The sequence below is a fragment of the Phyllostomus hastatus genome, unplaced genomic scaffold (assembly GCF_019186645.2).
Source record: "Phyllostomus hastatus isolate PE091 unplaced genomic scaffold, TTU_PhHast_1.1 phas_scaffold_345, whole genome shotgun sequence".
Lineage (NCBI taxonomy): Eukaryota > Metazoa > Chordata > Mammalia > Chiroptera > Phyllostomidae > Phyllostomus > Phyllostomus hastatus.
In genome coordinates this window covers 15,813,671-15,826,847 of record NW_025334024.1, presented here as the reverse complement: position 1 = coordinate 15,826,847, position 13,177 = coordinate 15,813,671, and the positions used below count along the sequence as shown (strand labels likewise).

Here is a 13,177-nt window from a genome sequence, read left to right as displayed (position 1 = left end):
TGTTCATATTTTTGATCATCTTCTTCTTCTTAGATAAGTCCCTTTCACATTTCTTATAATAAGGGCATGGTGATGATAACACCTTTAACTTGACCCTATCTGGGAAGCACTTTATCTGTCCTTCCATTCTAAATGATAGCTTTGCTGGATAGAGTCATCTTGGATGTAGGTCCTTGCTTTTCATGACTTTGAATACTTCTTTCCAGCTTGTTCTTGCCTATAAGGTTTCTTTTGAGAAGTCAGCTGATAGCCTTATGAGAACTCCTTTGTAGGTAACTGTCTCCTTTTCTCTTGCTTCTTTTAAGATTCTCTCCTTATCTTTAATCTTGGGTAATGTAATTATAAGGTGTCTTGGTGTGTTCGTCTTTGGGTCCAATTTCTTTAGGAATCTCTGAGCTTCCCGGACTTACATGTCTAGTTCCTTCCCAGTTTGGGGAAGTTTTCCTTCATTATTTTTTCAAATAAGTTTTAAATTTATTGTTTTTCCTCTTCTTCTGGTACCCCATATGATTCAGATGTTAAAGTGTTTAAAGTTGTCCCAGAGGTTTCTAAGCCTCACCTCATTTTTTTTGATTCTTGTTTCTTCATTCTGTTCTGGTCAAATGTTTATTTATTCATTTTCTTCCAAATCATTGATTTGAGTCCTGGTTTCCTTCTTTTTGCCGTTGGTTCCATGTATATTTTTCTTTATTTCACTTTGTAAAGCCTTCACTTCTTCTTCTAATTTGCAACTGTACTTGGCTATTTCTGTGAACATTCTGATCACCAGTGTTTTGAACTCTGCATCTGATAGGTGGCTATCTCCTTGTCACTTAGTTCTTTTAGTGGAGTTTTGACTTGTTCTTTCATTTGGGCCATATTTCTTTATCTTGGTGCACCTGTTAGGTTGTAAGGGATGGAGCCTAGGTATTCTCCAGCGTGGGGCAACTCCCTTCACTACATTTTGGTGCTGTGTGTGGGGGAGGGGTCAAAGAGGGAACAATGCCTCTCGCTGGGCTCTCTGCTGGCTTTCAGTCACTTCCCTTGCTTCCCACCAACAGATTGTGTCCTTTTAGGTGCTGATTCCTGGGTAGATGAGCTTATGTATGTTCCAGAGTCCCCTGGTCCCATCCAGTGGATTCTCCTGTGAGACTGGGAGTTTCTCCCACTGCCACAACCCCACAGACTTTTACAGCCAGAGGTTTTGCGGCTTTAGTTTCCCATGCTGGAACCATGGGTTGTGCGGTCTGTCTTGCTCCCTAGTTGTTTCTCCTGGCTTATCCACATACAAATGGGGTATCCTGGTCCGCCTCCTCACCCTCCCAGTTTGCCAGCCACTGCCTTGTCTTGCGTCCTCACCACCCTGGCTTCCTGTCTCCGCCCCCCCTTACTAGTCTGGATGAATGTTTCTTCTTGAACTCCTTGGTTGTCAGACTTCCATACAGTTTGATTTTCTGGCAGTTCTGGTTGCTTTTTGTTTTTAAATTGGTTGTTATCCTTCTTTTGGTTGTGTGAGGAAGCGAAGCGTATCTGTCTACACCTCCAACTTGGCTGGAAGCCTGGACTGGATATATCTTATAATAAGGCAAATTCTTTTTTGGGGGGTGGGGAGGGAGGAGGGCAAACATCTTGAAGCAAAAAAATTGTTCGACTCTTATCTATGAAAAATGTCAAAATCAATTTCACTGAGCCATAGCTACATTTAATTCTCATGTTCTTCGAGTAATGTAGTCAGTTAATAACCATGTTTTAAAGCTGAACAACTTCAAAATAGAAGTTAGGAGGAGAGATCAGATCTAAGTAGTATGAAAGAAGATAATAATGATGTTAAATGGAATAGGAATTTCATATTATTTTTATAGCAGCAGTTCTCAAGAGTGGTCTTCAGACTCTGGTGTCCCTCTGAGATTTTTAGGGTTTTGCAACAGCAAAACTACTTTCCTAATAACTTTATTTGCCTTTTTCACTGTTTTCATGTTTGCACCATGGTGTAAAAGCAAAGGTGAGTCAAACTGTTGGTGCCATGGCATGAATCAGGACAGAGCCACCAGGCTGTGCTGCTGTCATCGTATTCTTCGCCTCAGCACACTCAACAAAAAGAAGAGAAAAAAGCCAGTTTCATTAAAAAATGTGCTTGATGAAGCAGTATAAATCATTTTTATTAAGTCCTGACTATGAGCACATGTCTTTTTAATATTCTGTGTGATGACATGGGAAATATATTTAGAGCACTTTCATTGCATCCTGAGGTGTACAGATTGTGTTGAGGAAAGGCATTTGTATGATGGATTGAATTGAGAGCTGAAGTAGTTGTTGTTGTTTTCTTTTTGAAATACATTTTTACTTAAACTAACACACCAACTGAAGTTGCTAGATTTGAGTATTCGGCAGTATTTCATTGAAAATGAATGAAGTGAGCCTGTCACTTCCAGGGAAACAACTGACAGTGTCTGCTGACAATGATAAAACTGAGTTTTCAAGTGAAAATTAGGATTTTGGAAAGACTTACATCTACCAGCAGGAGCCGTCAGCTTCCCAGTACTTACAGGTTTGTTTGGTGAGATCACTGGTAACATTCACAAATGTGGTTCTTCTGATATTGTATAATGAAACGAACACAATTTGTTACTTTATAATGACATTTGGAAATCTGCATATCTCAAAGAACTAATATTTTCCAAGTGACAGTTTATAATGTTACAAAATTATATGAGTAAAAAGATCCATTCAAAGCACAAAATGGACTTCTAGCCAAGATGGAGTGACAGGGATGGTGGCTATATTTTAAAAATTATATATCATTGGTTATGCTGTTACAGTTGTCCTGATTTTTTGCCTTTGCTCCCCTCTATCCAGGGCCCCCACACCCTCAGGCAATCACCCCATCATTGTTCATCTCCATGGGTCATGCATATAAATTCTTTGGCTACTTCATTTCTTATACCGTACTTTACATCCCCAAGGCTATTCTGTTATATCTATTTGTACTTCTTTATCCCCTCACTAGTTTACCCATTCCCCCAACCCCCTCCCATCTGGCAAACATCAAAATGCTCTCTGTATCCATGATTCTGTCTCTGTTCTGTTTGCTTTATTTGTTTTTTAGGTTCAATTGTTGATAGATATGTATTTTTGCCACTTTATTGTTCATAGTTTTGATCTTATTTTTCTTAAATGAATCCCTTTAACAATTTCATATAATAATGGTTTGGTGATGATGAACTCCTTTAGTTTTCTCTTGTCTAGGAAGCTCTTTATTTGCCCTTTGATTCTAAATGATAGCTCTGCTGGGTAGAGCAATCTTGGCTGTAGGTCCCTGCTTTTCATGACTTTGAATATGTCTTGCCAATCCTTTCCAGCCTGCAAAATTTCTCTTGAGATATCAGCTGATAGTGTTATGATAACCCCCCTATCAGTAACTAACTGCTTTTCTCTTGCTGCTTTTAAGATTCTCTGTATCTTCAATCTTTGGCATTTTAGTTATGATGTGTCTTAGATTGGCCCTTTTGTATCCATCTTGTTTAGGATTCTCTGTGCTTCCTGGACTTGCACATCTATTTCCTTCACCAAATTAGGGAAGTTTTCTTTCACTATCTTTTTTCAAATATATTTCCAATTTCTTGCTCTTTCTCTTCTTCTTCTGGCACCCCTACAATTCAAATATTGGACCCACTGAAGTTGTCCCAGAGACTGCTTATACAATCCTCACTTTTTAAAATTCTTTTTCTTGTTGTTCTGATTAGTTTTTTTCTCTTATGTTCCAAATCATTGAATGTTGGCCTCATCCCCTCTACTGTTGTTGTCCTGTAAATTGTTCTTTATTTCAATTAGTGTATCCTTTGTTTCTGACTGGATCTTTTTTATGCTGTTGAGGTCCTCATTAAGTTCCTTGAGCATCCTCATAACCTGTGTTTTGAACTCTGCATCTGATAGATTGCTTATCTCCATTTTGTTTGGCTCTTTTTCTGAAGTTTTGATCTGTTCTTTCATTTGAGCCATGTTTCTTTGTCTCTTAGTTTTGTCAGCCTCCCTGTGTTTGTTTCAATGTAATAGGTAGAGCTACTTTGACTCTGTTTCTTGGTAGTGTGGTCTAATGTAGTAGGTTTCCCTGTAGTGTCCAGTGGCACAGCCTCCCCTATCACGCAAGCTGGTTATTCGAGGTATGCCCTTCATGTGGGCCGAGTACACCCTCCTCTTATAGTTGAGCCTTGCTTGCTGTTGGCAGATCAATAGGAGGGATATATAGTCAGCTATAAGAATTGGCTGTGACCACTTACAATCAACTTCCACCCTCCGTGCAGGATCAGCTGTAACAGGGGCAGGGTGGTGGTGTTCTGACATGGTCTATACCTGTCCCCTGGGTGTGCAGGCACTGAGGTTTCCCAGGTGGTGCAGATCAAGGTCAGCCCCCACCTGTGTTTTGCCTGGGGCCACCCTGCCTGAGCTATAAAGAATCTGAGAAGGCTGATACTTGTGCTGGTATTGGAGATTCCCAGGCAAAAATAAGCTGTGAATTTAGGCTGATTGCTGTTAGTGCTGGGTATGGGGCTCCTTAGCAAGAGGTATGGAGGCTGAGGACTAAATGAGGCTGACTGTTGCTTGTTTGAGAGGATTTGGGAAGTTGTGAAGCATGAACCAAGAGCAGCCATTGTTATAGAGAAGCAGCTTGGGTGGGCCTATAAATTGGGTGGGATTGAGTCTTTGGGGATTTCCTGGGTGGGGCAAACAGTTAGTCAGATTGATTGAGTCTCAGATATGGCACCAGCCTGCTGGCTCTGTTCTTTGGGGAAGGGTTCAGAAAAGGGTCAGTGGCCTTTACCCGCCTTTCTGTCTGAAAGAAAGCTGTCACCCAGTTCTCACCTTGATGCCAGACACTTCAGTTTCTCCCTGTATGCCACTGGTGCCTGATTAAGTCCATGTGTGGATTCTTTAAGAGGAATTGCTTGGGATTCTTGTGGTTTGTTCCACTGACTCAGACCCTGCTGGTTTTTGCAGCCAGAAGTTATGGGACTTGTCTTCCTGGCACTGGTACACTGGGCTGGGGGGCCTGGTGTGGGGTTCGCCTCCTTGCTCCCAGATTTTTATCCACCACAGGTGGGTGTGAGACCAGCCAATTCTGTGTCTCTGCCCTTCCTACCAGTTAGATGGATGTGGTTTCTTTAATTCCATAGTTGTCACACTTCTATTCAACTAAATTTCTGATGGTTGTTCTATATTTTAGTTGTAATCTGGATGTGGTTGTGCAAGGGGGTGAACTGTGTTAACCTGTGCCGCCATCTTGACTGGAAGTCCCCCTGTTCCCAGACTTTGATATAACAGTGTTCTTCTTAGGCTACTCAAGACCCATCCAGTTCAATAGTCATTGTAAGACAGACATTACACACCACTCTACTGAAAGTAGCATAGCCACAGTTGCTTTGAGGTTTATATTTTCTTGCTTCTGTCTCTTTAAACTCAGATATTAACATTGGGTCCAATTCCTCAGTCTCTCACCAGATATTCTTTAAATCTACTGCCGTGTTTGTCTTGCAGTGTCCTGGTGATGACATGGCATCTGCCAGCTCCAGCCGATCAGGAGTGGCCCTGCCTTTTGAGAAGTCTCAGCTTACTTTGAAAGGTAAGTGGCACTGTGTGAAGTGTTAGTCATTTTGAGGTCCAGCCCACATTATGGGGAAGATGTGGAGTTATACCACATGTTGGTCTAGAAAGCCAAATTCTGTGAAATGGCTAAAGATTGTAACTGTTCATTCTCTTAGGGTTCTTGTGTTATAGCTGGACTTATTGAAGAAGAAGAGAAAAAGGAACTTTTGGCAAAAATGATGTAAAATGGTGATTCTTTCATGCCCCAGGCCTCTTTTCTGTCTACACTCATTCCCTCAGTGATCTCATCCAACCCATGGGCTTTAAGTGCCACCATTATGAAACCACCACCAAATTTGTATCTCTAGTCTGACTTTTCCTTTGAACTCCAACAGCCCACTTGTTCATCTCCATTCTACTGTTTAGTAAACATCTAACATGTGACATGTCTGGAACTGAGCTCTGAGTTTTTCTCACATGTCCTATATTCAGTCAGTCAGCATATCTGGCTGTGCCTATCTTCAAAATGTGTAGCGTTCAGCCACTTCTTACCATCCCCCCCCATCCCACAGGCTGCCATCATCTCAACCCTTCCTGCGTCTGCCTTTTGCCCTCTTTCATTCTGTTGGTCACTCAGCAGCCATTGATTTTGTTAAAATGTAAGCTACCTATTGTTAGTATTTTTCTCAAACATACCAAGGGCTTTCCATGTTATTCAGAGTAAAAGCTGAAGATCCCACGTGATATGATTCCCTAGTTTCTCATCTCACGCTTCCACATTTACTCAGCTCTAGCCACATGGCCTCTTTGCTATTCATTGACAATGCCAGTCATATTCCTACCTCTGGGGCTTTGCATTTGCTGTTCCGTTTGAGTGAAATGCTTTTGGCTTGGATATCTACCTGTCTTGCTTTCTTACTTTCTCTAGATCTTTACTCAAAAGTCATCCTCTTCAGCCAGGTCTTCCTGCTCTCCCCAGCTAAAGCCTCCCCAGCCCAACTTCCTCACTTCCACCCTCTTCCCTACTTTGTATTTTTCTTCTCAGCCCTTGTCACTATCACAACACCTATTTTTATGTACTTCATTTATTGACTGTCTCCTTCAATAGAATTTAAGCTTCATGACAACAGGAGTTTTTGTTTGTTTTGTTTACTTCTGACATCTCGATGACTAGAACTGTGCTTGACACATAGTAGGCCCTCAATAAAAATTGCTCAAATGAAAGAATATTGCTTCAGAAGCTTTAGTTCTGCAGAAGAGTCATGGACTGAGAGATGGCCAGGGGTGGGGGCACAGTACTCAGTATCTGAGCTTGGACTTCACAACATGGTCATCTCGGGTCAAACTTGTGTCTCTCGTTATTATTTTTGAAATGTAAATGTTATTAATGTATTTAATATATTTGCATACTTTAACATTATTTCTTTCCTTAGCCTCCAGTGCCCCAGCTTGGAGGAAACTAGTATTATCAGTTTCTTGTGTGTCTCTTCCAAGAAACATCAGAGGGGGATGTATTTTTAGAATTTCAAGAGCCAGGCTGCCTTCCTTGGAAGGAACACTCTTTGAGCAGTGTATGAGAGCACCTGTTTTCCACCTCTTTCCCAACACAGTGCATTGCCAGACTTTGTCCTTTGTCAGTCTTATTGGTAAAAAGCTGTTTTCCTCAGCATAGTTTTAGTTTGCATTTTTTTAATTATGGTACTGTTTAGCATCCTATCATACATTTAAGGGAAATATGTATTTTCTTTTTCTGTGGATTGCCTGCTCATATACTTTACCTCTTTCTTATTGAGTTATTTTTTTTAAAGTATTAAAACATTTTAATGATTTTTCTTGATGTGTCATTGCTGTGCTGCTCCAGCATGTTGAGGAAGAAGAGGATTTGAATGAACTGATAGGGTTTGCAATTTGGGACTCCAGCCTTCACTACCTTACCTAATAATTAGTAAGCCTAGGTTAAAGCAGAAGCCTGTCTATGGAACCTGGTGATGTCCTGAGGTCCCTACTTTGGGTTCATACTATTCAGTAACATCCACTGACTTCTAACAGATTTCCCTGTTGCCTTTCTTCAGTGTGAAGTAGCATACTAATGTGGAGAGAGCTAACTTGATAATGTAGGTGCTTCTCATTATATGCATTTAATCTACAGGGATTTGATACTGCCATCCAGGAAGATGGTGGGGGACAAAGAGAAAGAAAGACATAATAATTTGAATAGTGTGGGTACTTCTTCTTCCTCCCATGCATTTCACTGACAGAGCCTACAGTGCAGTTTGGGAGATGTTACAATGCTGTTTCCTCTCTTTGCCTCTGTACCTTCATGCCTCTTCATATTGTAATCCTAGAGATTTGAGATACACTTTTTAACTATGTCAGGCCCTTGAACATTTTATCTGATATTTAACTTAAGTAACACAAAGCACAGCAAAGCAAAAAACTGTTTGACACCTATTGAAAGGTAATATGCCAGGTTCTATTCTGGTGCCTTTCTAAGAGCTTTTCAAAGGGTATAATTTTGGCTGTGTGTGATTTTTGCTTTATTTGTTGATCTTAAAAGCTATATCGTATGTGAAGATGTGATTCCATGTAGAAGAGACTGGCATTTATACTTCATCAAACAGTAAATGGACTTTCTAGATAAACTTGCTTGTATCTTGATGACTTTACTTTGGCTTGTCTTTTAGAAAAAGAAACACTCGATACATCACTCTGCTGCTTAACCATAAATTAGAGGGAAGATGTTTCTTTACAGTGGAGAGACTGGAAGACCCCACTTTACCCGAGGGATTAGATTTAGCATCCTCAGCAGGGCAGGCTAGTGTGTGCATAAGTATACAACGTAACCTATGTGGTATGTTCAATGTGAACATTCTTGGCAAATACGTTCAATGTGAATGTGATCATGAGAAAGTCAGAAATGTGCAGAATGTGGCATATTTCTAGATGACAGCTGGTAGAAGTCTTTAAAAATCACTGTCATTGGGAAAAGCAGGGAGAGCATTCTACATTTTCAAAGGTTAGGGAGGTAACAATCAAATGCATTGTGCTCATCTTGATTGGATCCTAGATTGGGGGAAAACAGCTATAAAAATGTGTTTGGAACAATTTGAAGACATTTGGATATGGAATGAATATTAGAGTTGATAAAATAATTGATTTTTTTAGGTATAGTGATGGTGTGCTTAGGAGGGAGAATGTCTTTATTCTTAGGAGTTGCATTCTGAAAGTATTTGGGGCTGATCTCATGAGTCTGCAATTTACTTTCAAAAGATTTTACAGAAAAAAGTGTGTAGATATAGATACACACACACACACACACACACACACACAAATCTAGACATAAAATATCATGTGTTTTTATCTTGTGCATTCCAACAAGGTAGCCATATAGCCCCATAGAACTATTTACATTAAAAATAAATTAATTAAATTAAGTCGATAATTCAAATCCTCAGTTGCACTAGCTATATTTCCAGTGCTCAGTTGCCACATGAGTCATGGCAGTGCACTGGACAGCACTGCTGCAGACCATTTTCGTTATCACAGAAGGTGCTCCTGACTAGCATTGATTTAACATAGAGCGGGGAAAAAGCAAACATGGCAAAATGGTAACTATTGGTGAAGAGCAGGCAATTATTTATTCTATTCTTTCAACTTTTCTATAGATTGGGAACTTCAAAATAAGATTACTAACTGCAACCTGTGATCCTAGATTGGACCAAAAAACTCTCTTTTCTCTTTTTCTATAATGAACTTTGATGGGACAATTGGCAAAGTTTGAATAAGATCTGTACATTAGATAATAGTGTTAAAGAATACAAAATTTCCCAATGTTGACATTATACTACAGTTATATTAGAAAATATCTTTATTCTTAGAAATATGCACCAAACTATTTAGGGGTAAAGGGACACAGCATCTACAACTCGCTCCCAAAGTTTCAGGAAAAAAATGTGTATGTGTATGAGAGAAAGTCAGGGGAGAGAAACAGAATAATAAAGCAAATATAGTAAAACAGTTGGTGTGTGGAAAGTTTATAGGAATTCTTTTTTTTTTTTTTTTTAAGATTTTATTTATTTATTTTTAGGGAGGGAGAGGGAGAGGGAGAGAGAGAGAGAGAGAGAGAGAGAGAGAGAGAGAGAGAGAGAGAGAGAGAGAGAGGGGGAGAGGGAGAGAGAAACATCAATGTGCGGTTGCTGGGGTTATGGCCTGCAACCCAGGAATGTACCCTGGCTGGGAATCGAACCTGGGACACTTTGGTTCCCAGCCCGCGCTCAATCCACTGAGCTACGCCAGCCAGGGCAGGAATTCTTTATATTATTCTTGAAACGTTTTTAAAAACCTTGCTGAAATTATGTAAAAATTTAAAAAAGGGAAAACATAGGAAAAAAGATAGGGGGAAAAGCTAGAGGACAGGAAAGGAAGCATCATGGCAGAGTTCAAAGAACTGGGCTGGGAGCAGGGAGGCTCAACTTGGGGCTTAGCTCTGGCTCCAACTAGTTCTAGGATTTTGTCATTTTACCTCCCTGTATCTTAGTTGGCCAAACTATTAAATAAAGGGTTTGAACTTGTTGATTTCAAGGAAACTGTCTAGGTCAAAATTATTAGGACTCATTATCATTAATCCACCCCTGACTTTTTTTTTTTAAGAGCTTGCATGCAGAGCTACTCTTGTACCACAAGGTGGCCTCAGTTAACCTTGATTTATCTGGACAGTATTTTTCTACTCTGGGCCACATTTCCTATACCCAGCCTTTTTTTTCTGGTACCATCCTTTGTTGTTCCTGAATCCTAGCCACAACTTATTTTTTTGTCCTTTGAATTTTCTCTACTCTTCTTTTGGGCCTGGAGAGGAGAGCTATTGCTAAAAACAATCCAGAGGTGGGTTGGTTGTTTGCCAAATTGTGGACCCTTATAGGACTGTCACCTCTCAAAAGGGTCTGGGAGGGAGAGGTTTGCCAATCCTTGACACGGAGGAGCTCAGGCTAGGATAGTCCTGCCATCGTGGGTTAGGCATGTCAGTAATATGTTCTGACTTGGGGCATTGGATTGAAGCCACTTAGATGTGTTTCATCGCAGCGACCTGGCTGACATGTGCTCTAAGAGGAGCTTGTCTAGTCTCCTGCAAGTGCTTGCTTAGCTTGTGCTGAGTCCCTGGCTCGCTGGTGCCAAGTGAACATCAGAAACGCTGCCACATGAAGAGGAAATGCAGATGGTTAACAAACACATGGAAAAACATTCAGTCTCACTAGTAATTTAAGAAAAGCATTAGAACAAATAAGCAAAGTCTGGTAATGGCATACAGCATGGTGTAGTCAGACTGCCCAGTGGCACATCCTGGCCCAAAGCTCCCTGGCTGTGTGGCCTGGGGCAGGGACCTGGCTTCCTCAAGCCTGTTTCCTCCTGGATGAAATAGATTCCCTGCCTCAGGGGTTCATTGTGAGGGTTCAGTTAGAGAATGTGTGCTTAGCATAGTATCTGTAAAAGAAGTGCTCATTAAATCACAGCTATTATCTTTATACCAATTTTTTTTACCTATATCATATTTACAAAGAATGAAAAAACAGTGGACTCAGTGTAATACAGTGTTGGGTGAAATGGAGATATTCTTACAGCTTTCATGGACATTTACATAGGTTTACCCTTTTTGGAAAGGAAATTAAGCAGTTTTAAGAATTTTTAAAATATGAACATTTTAAAAATGTCCATATCCTTTGGAAGAATACTTGAAATGCAAGCAAATACTCTATATACATTTGTGGTAATTTTCCCAGAGCAAAAAATCGGAAGCAATCTATTCATCAGTGAAAGAACAGTTAACTAAATTATGGCATATTCTTATAATGGGCTTATATTACAACCTTTTACAATGTATTTTGGGAGGAGAAGAGTTTTTAAAGAAAGAATTAGAAATATAAAAGATGAATGTCTGAAAGTCTGGATTTACCAGTGTCTTGTTTTTAGGTAGGAGTGATTTTTATTTCTTATGCTTCATATTTTTTAATGCCCTCACATTTTTAAAAATAAGTTTTCTTAGAATCAGGAAAAAACAAAATTTATTTTTTAAAAGAAACAGCTAAAAAGAGTGAGACCATCTGCCACAGGGGGGCAGCTAGGAGCCCTCCGCCTCATCCTTCACTTCTTTCTTTCCCATCCAGTGGTGTCAGCAAAGCCCAAGGTGCACAATCGCCAACATCGAATTAACTCATTTGTGGAAGTGGCAGTGGATGGACTCCCCAGTGAGACCAAGAAGACTGGGAAGCGAATTGGGAGCTCCGAGCTTCTCTGGAATGAGATCATCATTTTGTAAGAGAGAATCCCTTCTCTTTGAATGCAGTAACATGGGGGAAAGAGAGAAGGCGCTCCAAGGGGGTTGTAGGAGATCCAGGTGTCCTGTGGAGCCTTAAACTCTTCTGCCCTTGGTACCTGACATGTTGCCTCTCTCTAAGTGTTTCCACTTACTTGATTGAGCTCATAGAGTGTTCATTATTAGCTAGATGGTTACAGGGTCAGCTTTGAGGGTGGGGGAAGGGGTCATGTGAGCACCTTCCTGTTTGGGGTTTTCTTTCCCCCTTCCAGTTGTTAGCAACATCTGTTTTCTTCTAAGCGATAAGGGTGTCTGATTTGCTTGGATGTGATGAATCAAGTATTTTTTTTCCAGGAATGTCACGGCCCAGAGTCATTTAGATTTGAAGGTCTGGAGCTGCCATACCTTAAGAAATGAACTGCTAGGCACCGCCTCTGTCAACCTCTCCAATGTCCTGAAGAACAATGGGGGCAAAAGTACGTATGAGGAAGGGGTGGCTGATGTGGTTCATTTATGTGGGTGGGGAGAAGAATTCGGAGTCATGATTTCTCTTAGCAGGGCCGATAAACCCGGTGATGCCGTTTCCTCCAGGACTGGGGGCTGCAGTGACTCTGCTCCCCTTGGATGCTGTGTGGAGTTTTAGAAAGGCTGAGCACTTCTTTCTTCCTGCTGAATTCAGCCCCTTTTCCCCGGGGCTGTAGTGGTGGGGTACAGTGATGTGTCCTCTTGATCCTTCGTAAGGTCATTGCTTTTCCTCTGCCTCTGCCCCTCTTTTTCTAGTCCAGGAGAGATGGGACATGTAGAATCAAACTGTCAAATGCCTCCAGCCAACACCATCACTTTCCTAGTCTGGGTCCTGGAACAGAACAAAAGGAACTGTGTGCACGCGTGTGCGTGTTTGTGTGCATGTGGGATGGTGTTACAAATATTGCCCTGTGCTTAGTAGGCACTCAATAAACATTTATTGGATGTTAGAATGGGATGGAAGCTCTATCATAATTATTCAGGGTGCCTCTGCTGCATGGAATTCTAAACCTTAACATCTATTTATTGTTGTTTGTGGTCGGTGGCATAACCGTGGCTGTGGTATCTGAACCCTCTCTCATAAAAGCCTCTATTCATAGCAGTTCCATATGTGGCGAGGGAATGCCACAGAAAGAAAGGCTCCTTTTTCTCTTGAAGGCTGCTGTCTAGAAAATATTTTCTGAAAGTGGATGTAGCTAAAGAGAGGTGTGGGGGTGGGGTGTGTTGAGTCCCAGGGAGAACGCTGCATTGATTTGAGTCCTTTCTGAGGCCCTGTCCTTTCTGCCG

The 13,177-nt window shown here is 40.9% G+C and overlaps 1 protein-coding gene across 5 annotated transcripts in view; it reads left to right on the top strand.

The window, feature by feature from the left end:
* WWP2 (WW domain containing E3 ubiquitin protein ligase 2) overlaps positions 1–13,177 on the top strand; it is a 168,838-nt gene that overhangs the window by 46,582 nt on the left and 109,079 nt on the right. For all 5 annotated transcript variants that reach the window (XM_045818627.1, XM_045818623.1, XM_045818624.1 and 2 more), the window contains exons 2-4: positions 5,512–5,596; positions 11,718–11,865; positions 12,221–12,342. In XM_045818627.1, the coding sequence (XP_045674583.1) occupies positions 5,527–5,596; positions 11,718–11,865; positions 12,221–12,342 (340 nt within the window). In that variant the 5' untranslated portion in view covers positions 5,512–5,526. The remainder of the gene's footprint in view (positions 1–5,511; positions 5,597–11,717; positions 11,866–12,220; positions 12,343–13,177) is intronic.